The sequence below is a fragment of the Vulpes lagopus genome, chromosome 10, assembly GCF_018345385.1.
Source record: "Vulpes lagopus strain Blue_001 chromosome 10, ASM1834538v1, whole genome shotgun sequence".
Classification (NCBI taxonomy): Eukaryota; Metazoa; Chordata; class Mammalia; order Carnivora; family Canidae; genus Vulpes; species Vulpes lagopus.
This window is the reverse complement of record NC_054833.1, coordinates 70,070,620-70,089,576: the sequence shown is the minus strand read 5'-3', so window position 1 is coordinate 70,089,576 and position 18,957 is coordinate 70,070,620. Positions and strand designations below refer to the sequence as shown.

Here is an 18,957-nt window from a genome sequence, read left to right as displayed (position 1 = left end):
GCACTAAACTGCTGGGCCACCGGGGCTGCCCCAAATCCTTAAACATACATAATACAATGCAGTGTAAATGAACAAATTAGTTCTGACCACTTTAAAAGCACACTAAATATTCATTCCAAAGATATTGTCATTACACAAAAGGTTTTGGAATCCCTAATTGAAAATCTTGTCTTCAGAAGCAGTTTATAAGCCCTAGGAGAAAATAAGTCTCGTTACTCTATAAGCCTCTCTCTCTCTCTCTCTCTCTCTCTCTCTCTCTCTGTCTTCTCTTTTAATTAAAGAGAAGGGGGGAGAAGCGGAGAGAGAATCTCAAGCAGACTCCCTGCTAGGTATGGAGCCCAACACAGGGCTTGATTTCACAACCCCGAGGCCATAACCTGAGCCAAAATCAAGAGTCTGACGCTTAACTAACTGAGCCACCCAGTCACCCTTATAGTCCTATCTTTTTTAAAAGCAAACATACCATTCCTAACTTAATGATTCATATAACTTGCCTCAAGATGATTTTTGGTGCCTGTGCAGTTAAGAACCCTGGTGCCAGATGTTTGGGTTTGAATTCTAGCTATTTAACTTACTAGTTGTATAACTTTGGGCAATTTATTTATCCTTGTTGTACTTCAGTTTCCTCATCAACATAGTGGGGAAAATAGTACCTAACTCAGAGTTGTGTTAATAAAAGTAAAATGCTTGCAATAGCACCTGGAATATAGTAAGTGCTGTTTAAGTATTTGTTATTACTAGTAGTAATAGCATTTTGGGAATCTCAAAATTATTTTGCACATTTTCAGAATCAGTAGATTAAGTATATACTTCTGAATATGATTACTTCAAGAAGAATATAAATTTGGGTACATGAGTTTGATATCTGAAAATAAATCAATTATATATTATCTTCTGGTTTACTTTAAGTATCTAATATGGATTCAGAGAAACTATGTCCCAAGTACATCTCCTAAAATAAAAATGATGATGTTTTCATATTGAAGGAGAAAAAACTTATTTTATAACTATTTTCATTTTCCATTTTTTGAAACATGAACTTCTTGTGAAAGGATATTAAAACTCTGGTTTATGTCAGTTAAAATCCCTTGCCTAAAATTGAGGGGAAAAAAAACTTCATTAGTACTTGACAGTCACCTTATATGCTAAACATAGAATTGTTAAAATGTTCAATAACTTACAGGATTTATTTTATTCCAGGCAAGGCTGCTCACACTAAGGCCTTTGGTTAAATCACAGGAAAAGGACCAAAGTCGTTCCAAAATGGCTGGTATTGTCGACTGTTCTGTACTTATTTCTATTTCTTCTTCTTCTTCCTTCTTACCCTCTTCCTGTGACTCTTCAAGTTTTTTACTTTCTAGAAAGTCTGCAGGTTCTTCAGGTTCTGGTTCTAAAATTAAATCACATAAAGATATTATTATTCTCTATCCTTTTCTATGCAGGCCAAATAAATGGTTACAGGAGCCTGTCAAAGGCTCCAAACAGCACCTCCATCTATGAGACATTTCAAGCACCATTGAATCTGCTGGGTCATATGGCCTAAGTGATAGGACATGCTGAAATACTGCCTGGATCTGTTGAAGAATCTTCTGTCGTTCTGGGCCCCATTCAAGGCTAGCATCTTTTCAGGTCACTCAGTAAATGAGCCAGAGTAACACATCCAAATAAGGAATATATTGCCTCCAAAGAACAAATAAGTCTACTAGGCATAGACACCCCCCCCTTTTTTTTGGTTCTAAGAGGTGCCAGATGAAACAACTTATCCTTCACCTTGGTAGGTATATCTTGATATACTCCATATTACCGACCTTGAAAATTTCACTGAGGTGGAAAGCCCCTAAAAAACCATATTAGATTCATTTCTCACCCTCTGGCATGCAAATGCCTTACCAATAAGTCTACTTCTTGTTCATCAGGTCCAATCAGCATAATATCATCAATGTAATGGACCATTGTGATATTTTGTTGAAGGGAAAATTATCTGCAAACAAAATTATAATATAATTCTGAAGAGCTGATATAACTTTGAGGTAGGACAGTGAAGGTATATTGCTGGTCTGGCCAGCTGAAAGCAAAATAGCTTCCAGTGGTCTTTATCAACAGGTCTTGCAGGGCGCCGGGTGGGAAGAGCATTTCTGTGTCAATAGTTGCATCCCAGGTACCAGGGTATGTATTAATTTCCTCTGGCAATGCAACCACATTTGGAGCAGCAACCGCAATTGGAATCACTATCTGGTTAGGTTCACAATAATCCAGTTATTCCCTAAGATCCCGTATTTTTCTATGCAGGCCAAATAAATAAGTTGAACGGGAGATGTGATGGGAGTCAATACTCCTGCATCTTTCAAGTCCTTGATGGTAGAATCTCTACCATTCCTCCAGAAATGTGGTATTGCTTTCCTAGTTTCATAAGTAGAGGCAACCCTAGTGGCTTCTACTTAGTCATTTCCTACCATAAAAGGCCTCCCTCCACAGCTCAGTGATAAAACATGAGCATTCTGCCAGTTGCGGAATATTTCTACTCCAAAGAATACATTCTGGAACGCAGGAAATAACCACAGAATGGGTTCCGTGACCCACTGGACTCACTAGGAGGTGGACCTGAGCTAAAATTCCACTGATCACCTGACCTCTGTAAGTCCTTATCTGGCTAATAGACCACAGTGATGTTTTGGGTCTTGTGAAGTTAGTGAACTCTCAGAGTTAGTGTGCACTGATCCCTGAAATTTCTGATGATTTCCTTTTCCCCAAAGCACATTCACCTTGGTAAAAGGAAATAGGTTCCTTGGGGGAAAGTTGAAAGAAATATTAACAGTATACATTTTCGACAGTATAGTGGGATACGTCCCCTCTATTCAAGGAGTTCTGGGTCTGCAAACTGACTCAAATCTAGAAATTGCTTAAAGGGCTATGACTTTATTTTGGTATTTCAAATTAGACTTCTGCTCACTTGATTCTTCTGTTTATACAGATCATATAAGAATTTAGGAGACCACCGTTTATGGGCTGTATTGGGTGTCCCCAAAATTTATATATTGAAGCCCAAATCCCCATTACCTTTGAATGTAAAGGGTTTGGAGACAAAGGCTTTAAGGAAGTGATTAAGTTAAAACAAGGCCATTCCTCTAAGTCCTAATCAAATATGACTACTATCCTTATAAGAAAAGGAAATTTAGACACACCAAAAGACACAAGGGATGCACGTGCACAGATAAAAAAAAAAAAACATGTAAAGAACTGCAAGAGGGTAGCCATCTGGAACCCAAGAAGAGAGGTCTCAGAGGAAACCAACTATGTGAACACTTCAATCATGGGCTTCCAGCCTCCACAATTATGACAAAGTACATTTCTGTTGTTTAAGCCACCCAGTCTGGTATTTTGTTATGGCAGCTGTAGCAAACCAATACAGCACCTACCTGTATTCTCTTCTAGGTACATGATGATCAACTACCATGGGTGTCTGTGAGTCAGACTATTCTGATTTCTGCGTTGTCTGCTCTGATAACCATGCCTGCCTTTTCTTTAGTAATTAAGGGCTGCCACTTATCCCCTGCCACTCAGGATCAAATTGTTTAAGGATCTCAGTTTACTGCAGTTCCCACGGTAATTTCTGACCTACAGAGAAGAGTGACCACGGAGATCTTCAAGGACGTTGGGATATCCCCTCAAAAATGTATTTCTCACAATTGTGGTTAAAGGTGTATTTTCCTTCTGCAGTGGGTGAGCAGGTGATCATGATAAATCTACCCTAATATTCTAATGCCCTAAGCCTTTGGATACCTTTCTCTATAGTGTACTAAGCAGTTCTGACATTTCAGCTTCAGTTAGTGAAGACCACATTTGGGTCTAATATCATCCAAGAAAATAACAAAAAGAAAATAAAACTATTAGATCCATTTCTTTTTTAAAAAATATGTATATTTTTTATTGCAGGTCGATTTCCCAACATATAACACCCAGTGATCATCCCGTCAAGTGCTCCCCTCAGTGCCCGTCATCCAGTCATCCCATCCCCTGCCCGCCTCCCCTTCTGTTACCCCTTGTTCATTTCCCAGAGTTAGGAGTCTCTCAGGTTTTGTCACCCTCTCTGGTTTCTCCCACTCATTTCTCTCCTTTCCCCTATAATCCCTTTCACTATTTTTATATTCCCCATATGAGTGAAACCATATAATGTTTGTCCTTCCCTGATTGACTTACTTCACTCAGCATAATACCTCCAGTTCCATCCACATTGAAGCAAATGGTGGGTATTTGTCGTTTCTAATGGCTGAGTAATATTCCATTGTATACATAGACCACAGCTTCTTTATCCATTCATCCTTCGATGGACACCGAGGCTCCTTCCACAGTTTGGCTATTGAGGACATTGCTGCTATAAACATTGGGGTGCCGGTGTCCTGCCATTTCACTACATCATTATCTTTGGGATAAATCCCCAGCAGTGCAATTCCTGGGTCGTGGGGTAGCTCTATTTTTAACTCTTTGAGGAACCTCCACACAGTTTTCCAGAGTAGCTGTACCAGTTCACATTCCCACCAACAGTGCAGGAGGGTTCTCCTTTCTCCACATCCTCTCCAACATTTGTTATTTCCTGTCTTGTTAATTTTCCCCATTCTCACTGGTGTGAGGTGGTATCTCATTGTGCTTTTGATTTGTATTTCCCTGATGGCAAGTGATGCGGAGCATTTTCTCATGTACTTGTTAGCCATGTTTATGTCTTCTTTGGTGAAATTTCTGTTCATGTCTTTTACCCATTTCATGATTGGATTGTTTGTTTCTTTGCTGTTGATTTTCATAAGTTCGTTATAGATCTTGGATACTAGTCTTTTACCTGATAAAGGATTTTGCAATCTTTTAGATTTGCAAATATCTTCTCCCATTCTATAGGTTGTCTTTTAGTTTTGTTGACTGTTTCTTTTGCTGTGCAGAAGCTTTTTATCTTGATGAAGTTCCAATAGTTCAGTTTTGCTTTTGTTTCCCTTGGCTTCATAGATGTATCTTGCAAGAAGTTGCTGTGGCCAAGTTCAAAAAGGGTGTTGCCTGTGTTCTCCTCTAAGATTTTGATGAGTGTTGAACCAACCTTGCATCCAGGGGATAAATCCCACTTGGTCATGGTGAATAATCTTCTTAATGTACTGTTGGATCCTATTGGCTAGTATCTTGTTGAGAATTTTTGCATCCATGTTCATCAGGGATTTTGGTCTATAATTCTTTTTGGTGGGATCTTTGTCTGGCTTTGGAATTAAGGTGATGCTGGCCTCATAAAACGAGTTTGGAAGTATTCCATCCCTTTCTATCCTTCGGAACAGCTTTAGTAAAATAGTTATTATTTCTTCTTTAAATGTTTGGTAAAATTCCCCTGGGAAGCCATCTGGCCCTGAATTTTTGTGTCTTGGGAGGTTTTTTAATGACTGCTTCAATTTCTTCCCTGGTTATTGGCCTGTTCAGGTTTTCTATTTCTTCTGATTACAGTTTTGGTAGTTTGTGGTTTTCCAGAAATGCATCCATTTCTTCTAGATTACCTAATTTATTGGCATATAACTGTTCATACTACATTTTAAAAATTGTTTGTATTTCCTTGGTATTGATTGTGATGTCTCCTGTTTCATTCATGATATTATTGAGTCTTTTCTCTTCTTTTTAATAAGGATGGCTAATGAGTTATCTATCTTATTAATTCTTTCAAAGAACCAAATCCTGGTTTTGTTGATCTGTTCTACAGTTCTTCTGGTCTCTATTTCATTGAGCTCTGCTTGAATCTTGTTAACAACTCTCTTTTTTGGTTGGTGTAAGTTTTATTTGCTGTTCTTTCTCCAGTTCCTTTAGGTGTGAGGTTAGCTTGTGTATTTGAGTTTTTTCTAATTTTTTGAGGGATGTCTGTATTGTGATATATTTCCCTCTTAGGACTACTTTTGCTATATCCCAAAGATTTTGAATGGTTGTATCTTCATTTTCATTAGTTTCCATGAATCTTTTTAATTCGTCTCTAATATACTGATTGTCCTATACATCCTTTAGTAGGATGCTGTTTGGCCTCCACGTGTTTGAGTTTCTTCCAAATTTCTTACTGTGATTGAGTTCTAGTTTCAAAGCATTGTGGTCTGAAAATATGCAGGGGACAATTTCAATCTTTTGGTATTGGTTGAGACCTGATTTGTGACCCAGTATTTGGTCTATTCTGGAGAAAGTTCCATTTGTACTTGAGAAGAATGTTGCATTCAGATGAAAAGTTCTGTATATATATGTGAAATTCATCTAGTCCAGTGTATCATTTAAGGCCCTTGTTTCTTTGGAGATACTGTGCTTAGAAAATCTGTCATTTGCAGAAAGTGCCATATTTAAGTCTCCTATTATTAGTGTATTATTATCTAAGTATGTCTTTCCTTTGGTTATTAATTGATTGATATCCTTGGCAGCTTCCATATTAGGGGCATAAATATTCATGATTGTTAGGTCTTTTTGTTGGATAGATCCTTTAAATATGATATAGTGTCCCTCTTCATCTCTTACTACAGTCTTTGGGATAAACTTTATCTGATATGAGAATTGCTACCCCAGCTTTCTTTTGAGGACCATTTGAATGGTAAATGGTTCTCCAACCTTTCATTTTCAGATTGTAGGTGTCCTTAGGTCTAAAATGAGTCTCTTGTAGACAGCAAATAGATGTGTCTTGCTTTTTATCCAGTCCGAAACCCTGCACCTTTTGATGGGATCATTAAGCCCATTCACATTCAGAGTGACTATTGAAAGATATGAATTTATTTTTTTTTTAATTTTTTTTTATTTATTTATGATAGTCACAGAGAGAGAGAGGCAGAGACATGGGCAGAGGGAGAAGCAGGCTCCATGCACCGGGAGCCCAATGTGGGATTCGATCCCGGGTCTCCAGGATTGCGCCCTGGGCCAAAGGCAGGCGCCAAACCTCTGCACCACCCAGGGATCCTGAAAGATATGAATTTAGTGTCATCGTAATACCTATTTAAGTCCCTGTTTTGTGGATTATTTCTTTGGGCTTCCTCTTTCTCTTAGAGGGTCCTCATTAATATTTCTTGCAGAGCTGGGTTGGTGGTCACATATTCTTTCAGTTTCTGCCTATCTTGGGAGCTCTTTATCTCTCCTTCTATTCTGAATGAGAGCCTTGCTGGATAAAGTGTTCTTGGCTGCATGTTCTCCTTATTTAGTACCCTGAATATATCCTGACAGCCCTTCTGGCCTGCCAGGTCTCTGTGCAGAGGTCTTCTATTAATCTGATATTTCCCCTCATATAAGTTAAGAATCTCTTGTCTCTCACTGCTTTGAGGATTTTTCTCTTTATCTTTGGAATTTGGAAGTTTCACTATTAAATGTTGAGGTGTTGAATGGTTTTTATTGATTTTTGGGGGGAGACCTCTCTATCTTCTTCCCTCCCCAAATTAGGGAAGTTCTCAGGTATGATTTGTTCAAATATGCTTTCTGGCCCTCTGGCCCTCTTTGGCACTTTCTGGAACCCCAATTATACATAGTTTCTTCCTTCTGAGGCTATCATTTATTTCCCTTAACCTTTCCTCATGGTCTCTTGTTTTTCTCTTTTTTCCCCAGCTTCCTTCCTTGCCATCAACTTGTCTTCTATGTCGTTCACTCTTTCTTCCAACTCATTAACCTTTGTCATTAGGATATCCAGTTTGGATTGCATCTCATTTAATTGATTTTTAATTTCAGCCTGATTAGATCTAAATTCTGCAGTCACAAAGTCTCTAGAATCCTTTATGCTTTTTTTCCAGAGCCACCAGTAGCTTTATAGTTGTGCTCCTGAATTGGCTTTCTGACATCGAATTGTAATCCATATTCTATAACTCTGTGGCAGAGAGTGCTGTTTCTGCTTCTTTCTTTTGTAGTGAATTCTTCCTTCTAGTCATTTTGCTCAGTGCAGAGTGGCTCTATGAGAGGGCTGAGTCAAGAATATCAACCACAATTCAAGTAAATTTCACCCTAGATAATTCTTGCTAGAAGTGAAAACCCTTCTCTCTGTAGTGTTCTGGCTGTTCTCTCTTTAAAATTCAGGTCAAATTCCTATTAGAGTCATTTCTAATCCCCTGAGCTACAACATTGAATCCATAATCTCTGCTTAGTGGACCCGAATCAGTAAATTTGGTCTGATGTAACTTTATATTATTTCCATCATTACCCTATGCCCTTAATATCCATCCCCACATATATCCCCAAGATTTCTGCCTGTATAAGTTGGAAAAGTCAGCAGTCAATTCTCCAAGAAGTCATAGTCACCCCCAAAAATGTGTATGGACCTAACAAAATACATTAAACAAAAAACAATAGATCTGAAAAGTGAAAGAAACAAATACACTTATAGTTCAGATTTTAACAATCCTCTCTTAATAACTGACAGAACAGGTAGGCAGAAAACCAGTAAGGATACAGATAAACTGAACATCACACTCAATCAACTTGACCTACTGATATTTATAAAACACTCCATCCAAAAACACCAGAATATATATTTTTCTCAAGTGTCACAGAAAATTTTTTACGATAGACCATATTATGGGTCACAAACAAACAAATAAAAACCTTAAACAAATCTAAAAGAGTAGAAATCAAAGTATATTCTTAGACCATAATGGAATTAAATTAGAAATTAATAACAGAAATATAGCTAGAAAACCCCAAAATATGTGGATATTAAGCAACACATTTATAATTAAAACATGGGTCAATGAAGACATCTGAAAAGAAATTTTTAAATATTTTAATGAAATGCAAATACAGCATTTCAAATTTTATGAGGTTCAGTTAAAGCAGTGCTTAGAAGGCATATTTTAGGAAAGAAGAAACTTAAATATACATTTGACATGCAATCCACCTATTCTACTCCTAGGTATTGACCCAAGAGAAATAAAAGGAAATGTCCATGCAAAGACTCATACACAAATATCCATACTAACTTTATTTGTAATGCTCCCAAACTGTAGATAAATATCAATCAACAGCTAAAAGAATAACACAGTAAAGGATATTCATACAATGGAATACTCATCAGTAATAAAAAGAAATGAACTATTGATACATACTACATTAGTGAATCTGAAAGCAATTTTTCTCAGTGACAAGAAGCCAGATAAATAAGAGTACATAATGTATGATTACATTAATATAAAGTTCTAAGAAATGTAAACTATTCTATATGGGGATATAAAGCAAATCAGTGGTTTCCTGAGGATGAGGGAAAAATAGAAAGGATGGATTCCAAAGGACATGAAGAAAATTTTGAGGGTGATGAGTACATTAATTACCATTATTTATCATTGTATGTATATATTGACTGTGGTGGTATATTAAAGCTTATTAAATTGTAAACCTTAAATATGTGCAATTTATTGTATGTCACTTATGCCTCAATAGCTGTTAGGAATAACAGTGGTATATCACTCTTTAAATGAACCCAAGAGGGCAGCCCAGGTGGCTCAGTGGTTTAGCGCCACCTTCAGCCCAGGGCCTGATCCTGGAGACCCGGGAACAAGTCCCACTCAGGCTCCTTGCATGGAGCCTGCTTCTCCCTCTACCTGTGTCTCTGCCTCTCTCTCTCTCTCTCTCTCTCTCTCTCTCTGTGTGTGTGTGTGTGTCTCATGAATAAATAAATAAAATCTTAAAATAAAATAAATGAACCCAAGATAATATAAATACTACAGCATTTTTTAATTGTGAGAAAATTCATTGACATAGATTTTAGCTGTACAGTTTGATGAGTTTTAATACACACACCAATGTAGCAAACACACCAGTCAAGACAGAGAACATATCCATTAGCCAAAAAAGTTTCCTCCTGTTACTTCCCAGTTCAGCTCTACCCACCACAGTCAAGCACCGGTTTGATTTCTATCACCTTAGATTTAGTTTTGTTTGTGATAGCATATCATATAAATGGATCTGTTGGTATGTGTTCTTTTGTGTGTGGCTTCTTTCCCTCAACAATGTTTTTGAGATCCATCAAGGTTATTATGTATATAAGTAGTTCATTCATTTTTATTGCTGAGTTGTGATCCATCATTTGTTAATGCATTGACCTGTTGATAGACATCTGGGCTGTTTCCAGTTTTGGGCTCTTAATGAAAAAAGTTGCTATGAGCATTCTTACATAAGTCTTTTTTGCAGACATGTTTTCTTGAGTGAGTACCCAGGAACAGGATAATTGGATCATTCGGTGGATCTATACTTACTATCTTAAGAAACTCCCCAGAAGACTTCCAACATGGTTGTACAATTTTATACTCCCACAGCAATATATAAAAAACCTAGTTACTCCATATTCTTGCTTGGTGTTTTCATTATTTTTAATTTTAGCCATTCCAACTAGCATATAGTAGCATTTTATGGTTTTAACTTGCATTTCCTTGACAACAAATTATGTTTAGTACATTTTAAGGTGTCTATTGATCATTAATGCATATTTTTAGTGGTTTCTGTTCAAATCTTGTGCCTATTTTCTATTAGACTGTCTATATTTTTTATAGGCTGTGGCTTTACATATTCCTAATTTATGTCTTTGGTTAGATGTATGTTGTAAACATATTCTTCTAGACTGTTGCTTGCATTTTTCCCCCATAACAGTGTTATTCAAAGATCAGATACTTTAACTACCACAAAAGCCTCATCAATTTTTTTCTTTCATGTTTTGGGATTTTTGTGTATTAAATAATCTTTTATTATGCTAAGATCATAAACATTTTTTCTTATCTTCTCCTAGAACTTTATAGTTTTAATTTTTATATGTAAATCTATAGTCCATTCTGAGTTAATTTATATATGATATGACATGGGGGTTGAAGTTCATTTTTCCCCTATATGGATATCCAATTGTTTCAGCACCATTTATGAGAAGATAGTCTCTTTTAATTAATTCACTTTGGCATATTTGTCAAAAATCAAGTGATCATATAAGTCTGTGTTTATATCTGGACCACTATTTTACCTCAGCTATCTATATGTCTACCTTAGACAAATACCACACTATCTAGATTACTGTAGCTTTGTAATCATCACCTGTGATCAGGTGGGGTAAGTCCTCCAACTTCATTCTTTGTTTCAAAATTGACTTGGTTATTCTAGGTCCTTTGCTTTACCAAATAAAATTTGTGATCATTTTGACAATTTAATTATCTTTAAGGAAAAATTTTAAATAGTAAGAAATATCTCTTACTTTCACTCACATTTTCTAATTCCAGCACTCTATTCATTTGTGTAGATCATAATTTCTGTTATTTTTTTATCAGTCTGAAGAACTTCCTTTAACATTTTTTGCAATGCTTGTCTGCTGGCATGAATTCTCTCAGCTTTTGTTTGTCTAAACATGTTTTTATTTCACCTCAATTTCTGAAGGATATTTTCTCTAGCTGTAGAATTTTTTAGCACAGTAAAAATGTCATTGCATTGTCTTCTGCCTTCTGATGAGAAATAAGGTCATTATTAGCTTTATTCTCCAAATGTAATATCTTTTATCTGGTAACTTTTAAGATTTTTTGACATATATTTATGATGTACCTCAATGTGTTTTTCATTGTGTTTATATTGTTTAGGTTTCATTGAGCTTCTTATATTGGTTTAAGATTTGTTCAAGTATGAGAAATTTTCAACTACCCTTTCTTCAAATATTTTTCTGCTTGTTTAGGTTTCATTGAGCTTCTTATATTGGTTTAAGATTTGTTCAAGTATGAGAAATTTTCAACTACCCTTTCTTCAAATATTTTTCTGCTTCTCCTCCTTCCTTTTCCACTACTACAATGCCAATATCATGTGTTAAGTCACATGACCTTGTGACACAGGTCACTGAGGCTTTATTTTTTTTAGACTTACTTCTTTCTCTACTTCAGTTTGGAATGTTCCTGTTGCTTTAATGGTCTTTTGCAGTTTTTAGTATTCTGATAAAACCATCCAGTGAACTTTTCATTTCAAGTATTATATTTTTCAGCTCTAGAAGTTCCATTTGGTTCTGTATAAAGCTTTCATCATTCTTATTTTCCTTAAATCCTTAAGTATATGTTAATAGCTTTTTCTTTAATAGACTTTTTAGAGAATTTTTAGGCTCACAGAAAAGTTGGACTTAAAAGTGAAGAGTTCCCCTACCCTCAAACCCATATATATGCATAGCCTCCCTTAGAATCATCATCCTGCACCAGTGATATATTTGTTATAATCAATGAACCTACAATGACAAAGCATTATCACCCAACTCCATAGTTTACATTAGGGTTCACTCCTGATGTGTACATTCTATGGGTTTGAGCAAATATACAATGACATGTACTCACCATTATAGTATTATAGAGAATAGTTTCACTTCTCTAATAATTGTATTGCTCTGCCTATTAGTTCCTCCTGGCCCTCAAATCTCTAGCAATCAATGATCTTTTTACTATTTCCATATTTTTGTCTTTTCCAGAATGCTATACATTTGAAACCATACCATATATAGCCTTTTTATATTGGCTTCTTTCATTTAGTAATACGCCTTTAAGTTTTCTCCATATCCATTCATGGCTTGAAAATTCATTTCTTTTTAGTGCTGATAATATTGTATTGTCTGGACATGTCACAATTTATTTATTCATTCACCTACTGAGGGACATCTTGGTTACTTCCAAGTTTGGGGAATTATCAATAAAACGACTGAAACCATTTGTGTGCAGGTTTTTATGGGTATTAAAGTATTGAGTAAATACCAAGGAGTGTGATTATGGGTAAATACCAAGGAGTGTGATTATGGACCATACGGTAACAGTATGTTTAGTTTTGTAAGAAACTGCCAAACTGTCTTTCATAGTGGCTAAACTTGATGCAATATCAGAATAAGAGTTCTTGTTCCATATCTTTGCCAGTATTTGGTGGTGTCAGTGTTTTGAATTTTCATCATTCTAATAGGTGTGTAGTGGCACTTCATTGTTGTTCTAGTTTTCAATTCCCTAATGACATATGATGTTGTCTTTTTATATGCTCATTTGCAATGTGTATATTTTTGGGAGGAAGTGTCTGTTAACAAGGTCTTTTGATCATTTTTTGATCATGTTATTTTTTTATTGACTTTTAAGAAATATTTTTATATTTTGGAAGTGTCCTTTAACATATATGTCTTTGGCAAATATTTTCTCCAGTCTGTAACTTGATTTCTCATTCTCTTAACAATACCTTTTACAGAGAAGTTTATGCCTTTGGTGTTAAATCTACAAAGTCATTGCCAAATGACTCTAAAATCATCAAAGATTTTTTCCTGTGTTGACTTCTAAGGGCTTTATAGTTTTGGATAGTACATTTAAGTCTATGATGTATTTTGGGTTAATTTTTGTGAATGATATTAGGTCTGTGACTAGATTCTTTATTTTATGTGTAAATGACCATTTTTTTCAATACCATTGGTTGAAAAGATTAACTTTTCTCCATTTTATTGCCTTTTCTCTTTTGTCAAAGATTAGTTGACTACAATTATGTGGATCTATTTGGGGGCTCTCTATTCTGTTCTGCTGATCTCTGTGTCTATTCTTTTGCCATACCATACCGCCTTGACTACTATAGCTTTAAAATAAATCTTAAAGTCAGGTAAAACGTCAGTCTTCCAGCTTTGTTCTTTCCCTTCAATGTTATGTTGGCTATCCTGGGTACCCTTGACAAAATTCAACACCCATTTATCCTTGAAAATGTTTAGAAAACTAGAAAGCAAAGGAAATTTCCTCAAACCAACAAAAGACAGCTACAAAAAATTACACCTAACATCATATTTAATGATAAAATATTGAATGCTTTTCCTTAAGTTTAGGAAGAAGACAAAGATATTTGTAATCTTGAAGCAGGCAAAGATATCTTTAAAATGACATGGAAAGATTAACTACAAAAGAAAAAAGTGATAGATAAGACTCCATCAAAATTAATAACTCGTGCTATCAAAACAAAAACATATTGGGAAGTCATTGACTTAGACTAAACAGTTGTAATACATGTATCTTTCAAAGAGCATGTTCTAGAATATATGAAAATAAGCTCCTACAACTTAATTTTTTTAAAAAAAGAAAAGATAAGTTAAAATGGCAAAAGACTCAACCAAACATTACACAGAAGATACGTAAGTGGTGAAAAAAAAAAGTGCACAAATTCAACATGATTAGTCCTTAGAACAACACTGAAAGAACTGCCAACATCAGCTGTTATTAAGAATGTGGAGCAACTGGTAATCTTGTACATTATTTGTGGTAGCATAAGGTGGGACAAGTACTTTAGAAAGGTATTTTGCAGTTTCTAAAAAAGTCAAATGTGCATCTATCCAGTGACCCAAAATTCCATTTCTAGGTAATTACCCAAGATAAATTAAAATATATGTCTGCAAAAGACACAAAAATGATCATAGCAGCTTTATCATAAAAACCTCAAACTGGAAACAGTCCAGGTGTCCATAAATAGGTGGAATGAATATATGAATAATTATGATATATGCATAAAATGGAACAGTACTCAGAAAAAAAAAAAACGAACCACTTATCACACATCAACTTTGATGAGTCTTAAAACCATTATGTTGAATGAAAGAAGCCAGACACAAAAGCATTCAAGTGGCCCTTGAAAAACACAGGTTTGAACTGTGTAGGTCCACTTATATGTAGAGTTTTGTTGTTGTTGTTGTTGTTGTTGTTGTTGTTGTTGTTGTTTTTTAGTTAACAGCAAAAGCCACAAGGCATTTATTTATAACTGCCCACCCCAGTCTCCAAAGATGGAACAGAGGCACCGGCACAGAGGTGGAACTTGCTATATGAGTGCCTGGGGATGCCCCCTGAGGAAAGGTCTGTAGGTAGCCCTAAGTGAGGATATGATGGTCAGGTGTTACATTGAGGGCTATCAGGCAGAAGGCTGAGCTAAAGATGAACACAACCAGAAGGCAAGGATGCTATTGAACAGGGAGCCCCATGTTCCCCAGAGTCCTCCACCAACTTGCCTCCAAAGTTGCTCCAGGGAGGCCAAGGGCCTTGGTCCCATTGCAGGTCTAGTGCAGATTCTTCCCTGTGGTAGCCCCCTGCCTCATGGCCTCCTAAAGACCAGTGTGCTCATGCTTGGCTGCAACTGAAATGGCCACTTTCAGGTGGTACACCTGGTATACAACTCCAGGCAGTGTGGTACAGCTCTATCGTGCCTCTAGACTGCTTTCACTACCCATAGGCCCACTGAGCAGCTGCTACTGCTGAGCTGAGGCCACCAGACTGCAGAACTTTGCTATTCTGGGCCCAGGACCACAGTCCCTGTCACTGACCCTGGCCCAGGTTAGTGTATATATAAAACTATAAATGTATTTTCTTTTCCTTATGATTTTCATAATAATATTTTCTTTTCTATAGCTTGCTTTATTGTAAGAATATAGTATAAAATATATACAACCTACAAAATGTGTGCTAATTGACTAGGCTATTGGTAAGGCTTCTGGTTAACAGTAAGTTATTAGTAGATAACTTTGGGGCGGGGGAGTCCAAAGTTATACTTGGAGTTTCAACTGTGCCAGAGTCATCATCCCTAAGCCCTGCCTTGTTCAGGAGTCAGCTGTACTTACTGTATGATCCCAGTTTTTGACATACCAAAACAGTTCATCTATGATGAGAAATATCAGATAAAATGCCTGCTTATGGGAAGTAAGATTTAACTGGAAAATAGCACAAGGGAAATCTTAGGGTTTATCATTTATTCTAGGCAATGAGAAGTTATTGAAGGTTTTTTTAACAGTTAAGTTCCAGGTTCAAACCCATTAGCCCACCAGGATAGTAGAGGGGAAAGAGAATTGGGATGAGATCAGAAGAACTTGGTTGAATGCCTACCTTTGTCATAGACTCTACACCTGGAAAGTTTCTATATGTTCCATCTTCCTTATTCAAAAATTGAAAGGTTGAATTAATCTCTAAAATCTTTCAAAATATTCTGTGAACATATGAGATGGGATTTGCAGCAGTAAAAATAGGAAGAATGCCCTTGCAATAAAGTTAGGGAGTGGTAATAACCACCAGAATCTGGAAAGTATCAGTGGCAATGGAGAGGGGGTTTATATATTTTTTTAAAGATTTATTTTTACTTATTTATGATAGACATAGAGAGAGAGAGAGAAAGGCAGAGACACAGTCAGAGGGAGAAGCAGGTTCCATGCCAGGAGCCCGACGTAGGACTCGATCCCGGGACTCCAAGATCCTGCCCTCCGCCAAAGGCAGGCGCTAAACCGCTGAGCTACCCAGGGATCCCCTGGAGAGGGGGTTTAAATGTGAGAAAATAATTCAATGCAGGGGTGAGAGAAAAGAGCCACGGAAGCTTATGAAGATTATAGTTTAAGAGACTAACTCTTTTTGCGGGGTCTGTAGTGTGAACTCTGTTATTTGGATGTTTAATGCTAAAAGCTGTACAAATGTGTCTTTTGATAAGTGTTAACCCAATCTGGAGGTTACATTTAGAAATAATAACTCCATTTAATTCTTTTAATTATTTAAGATTTTCTTTTTTATTATTATTATTTGAGTTTTCCTAATGTGATTTTTGCAAATACCTTTTAAAATACGAAGCTGACGATAAGCTGCAAGTTTTGGCTGAAATAAATTTTCCATTAGAACTCGTTCCATAAAAAATAAGGCCTGACGAAACTTGTCAGATTTCAATATTGTCTCTGAGTGATCTTCTTCATCATCATGGATTGTAGTCAGAATTACATTTTCTATATCCATTAAGGAACTAGCTTCACTATCTGTAAAATACAAAATGATGCAATGATAAAATTATTTAGATAGTATTACACAATTAATGCATTCTAAGCATTATAAAAATCCCATTTTGTCATTACTATTTGTTTTCCTCCAATATTCAACAACTTCAACAGACATTTATTGAATAGTTTTTATGTACCAAGCACATAGAACATATACATATATAATATCATTTTGGAATACTTTTTAAATATTTTATTTAAATTCAATTTGCCAACATATAGTATGACACCCAGTGCTCATCCCATCAAGTGCCATCCTCAGTGCCCATCACCCAGTTACCCCATCCTCCCACCCTCCTCCCCTTCTGCAACTCTTTGTTTCCCAGAGTAAGGAGACTCTCATGGTTTGTCTCCCTCTCTAATTTTCCCCATTCAGTTTCCCTCCTTTCCCCTTATAGTCCCTTTCACTATTTCCCATATTTCACAAGTGAGTGAAACCATATGATAATTGTCTTTCTTGGATTGGCTTATTTCACTCAGCATAATACCCTCCAGTTCCATCCACGTCAAAGCAAATGGTAGGTATTCGTCCTTTCTGATGGCTGAGTAATATTCCATTATATATCATATATATATATATATATATATATATATAATATATATAATGTGAGATATATATATCTATCACATCTTCTTTATCCATTCATCTGTTGAAGGATATCATGGCTCCTTCCACAGTTTGGCTACCGTGGACATTGCTGCTATAAACTTTGGGGCACAAGGGTCCCATCATTTCATTACATCTGTATCTTTGGAGTAAATACCCAGTAGTGCAATTTCATTTTGGAATTCTTAATCATTCAAAAATATACTGTTTGTCAGAAGATAAGCAGTGATAACCTCATAGGTAATGTATATCTCTATATATTGTTATTCAAATTGAATTAAGATTATTAGCCCTCAGATAAAGGTCCGATTTGACTATTGTTTTATAAAAATGCTATACCACTGCATTAGTTTTTTTTGTTGATGAGAAAATAAACTATCAAAAACTTAGCAAATTAAAACCATGCAAATTTATTATTTTAAAGTTAAGTAAGTTAGACACAGGTCTCACTGGGCTAAAACTAAAAAGCTAATAGGGTTATGTTCCTTTCTAGAGGGTCTAGAGAATTCATTTTCTTATCTTTTTCAGATTCTATTTCTTTAAAATTATTATTTATTTGTTCATGAGGGACACAGAGAGAGGGAGGCAGAGACATAGGCAGAGGGAGAAGCAGGCTCCATGCAGGGAGCCTGATCTGGGACTCAATCTCAAGACTCCAGGATCACACCCTGGGCTGAAGGCAGGCACTCAACCGCTGAGTCACCCAGGCATCCCTCTTTTTCAGATTCTAGAGGCCACCCACACCCTTCCTCCATCTTGAGAGACAACATCATTACATGTCTTTGACCTTCTTCTGTTATTACATCTCTCTATGACCACAGCTCAGAAAGGTTTCGACTTTTAATTATCCATATGTTTAGATTGGGTTCTCCCATTCTACTAACAGAAACCACAACAAAGGTTCTTGGCCACATTTTCCCCTCATTCTTTCGGCCTCCTGACCAATCCTGGTGCTTCCCTGTGTAGCCCACAGCATAGAATGTCCCCTCCTCTTGAGATCTGTAAGTATAACATTCTTTTCAATGGCAATAGTGTCCTGATCTGTTGGTCTTGTCATGCCTAAATAATAATACAGTCCACATTAAAAAAATATCATTTATAAGAAATGCAATTTACATGTAAAGACACAGATAGATTAAAAGTAAAGAGATAGAACAATATATACTATGTTAACATTACTCAAAAGAAGATGGAGTAGCTATATTTAATTTCAGACAAAGTAGGCTTCAGAGCAAAAACCAAAAATTATCAGAAATAAAGAGTATTGCATAATAAAAAAGAAATCAATTCTCCAAAAAGACACAGCAACTCTAATCATTTATGCAACAAAAAAACAGGACTACAAAATATTTCAGGCAAAAGTGATAGAACTGCAAGGAGAATCAGACACATCCACTGTTATAATTGGAGACTTTAACACTATTTTAATAGAATACATGTTTTTCTCAAGCTCACTTGGAATGCTCACCAAGCTAGAGCATTCTGGGCCACAAAGCACATTTCAATGAATTTAAAAGAATAGAAATAATACAAAATATGCTCTCAAACCACAGTGGAATTAAACTGTAATTCACAGAGAACTAAGCTG

The 18,957-nt window shown here is 36.1% G+C and overlaps 1 protein-coding gene across 1 annotated transcript in view; it reads right to left on the bottom strand.

Moving 5' to 3' along the window:
- The window catches only part of DNAI4 (dynein axonemal intermediate chain 4), a 100,115-nt gene that overhangs the window by 23,603 nt on the left and 57,555 nt on the right, over positions 1 to 18,957 (bottom strand). The window contains 2 exon segments of the mRNA XM_041770198.1: positions 1,182 to 1,390; positions 16,547 to 16,741. Coding sequence (XP_041626132.1) covers positions 1,182 to 1,390; positions 16,547 to 16,741 — 404 coding nt within the window.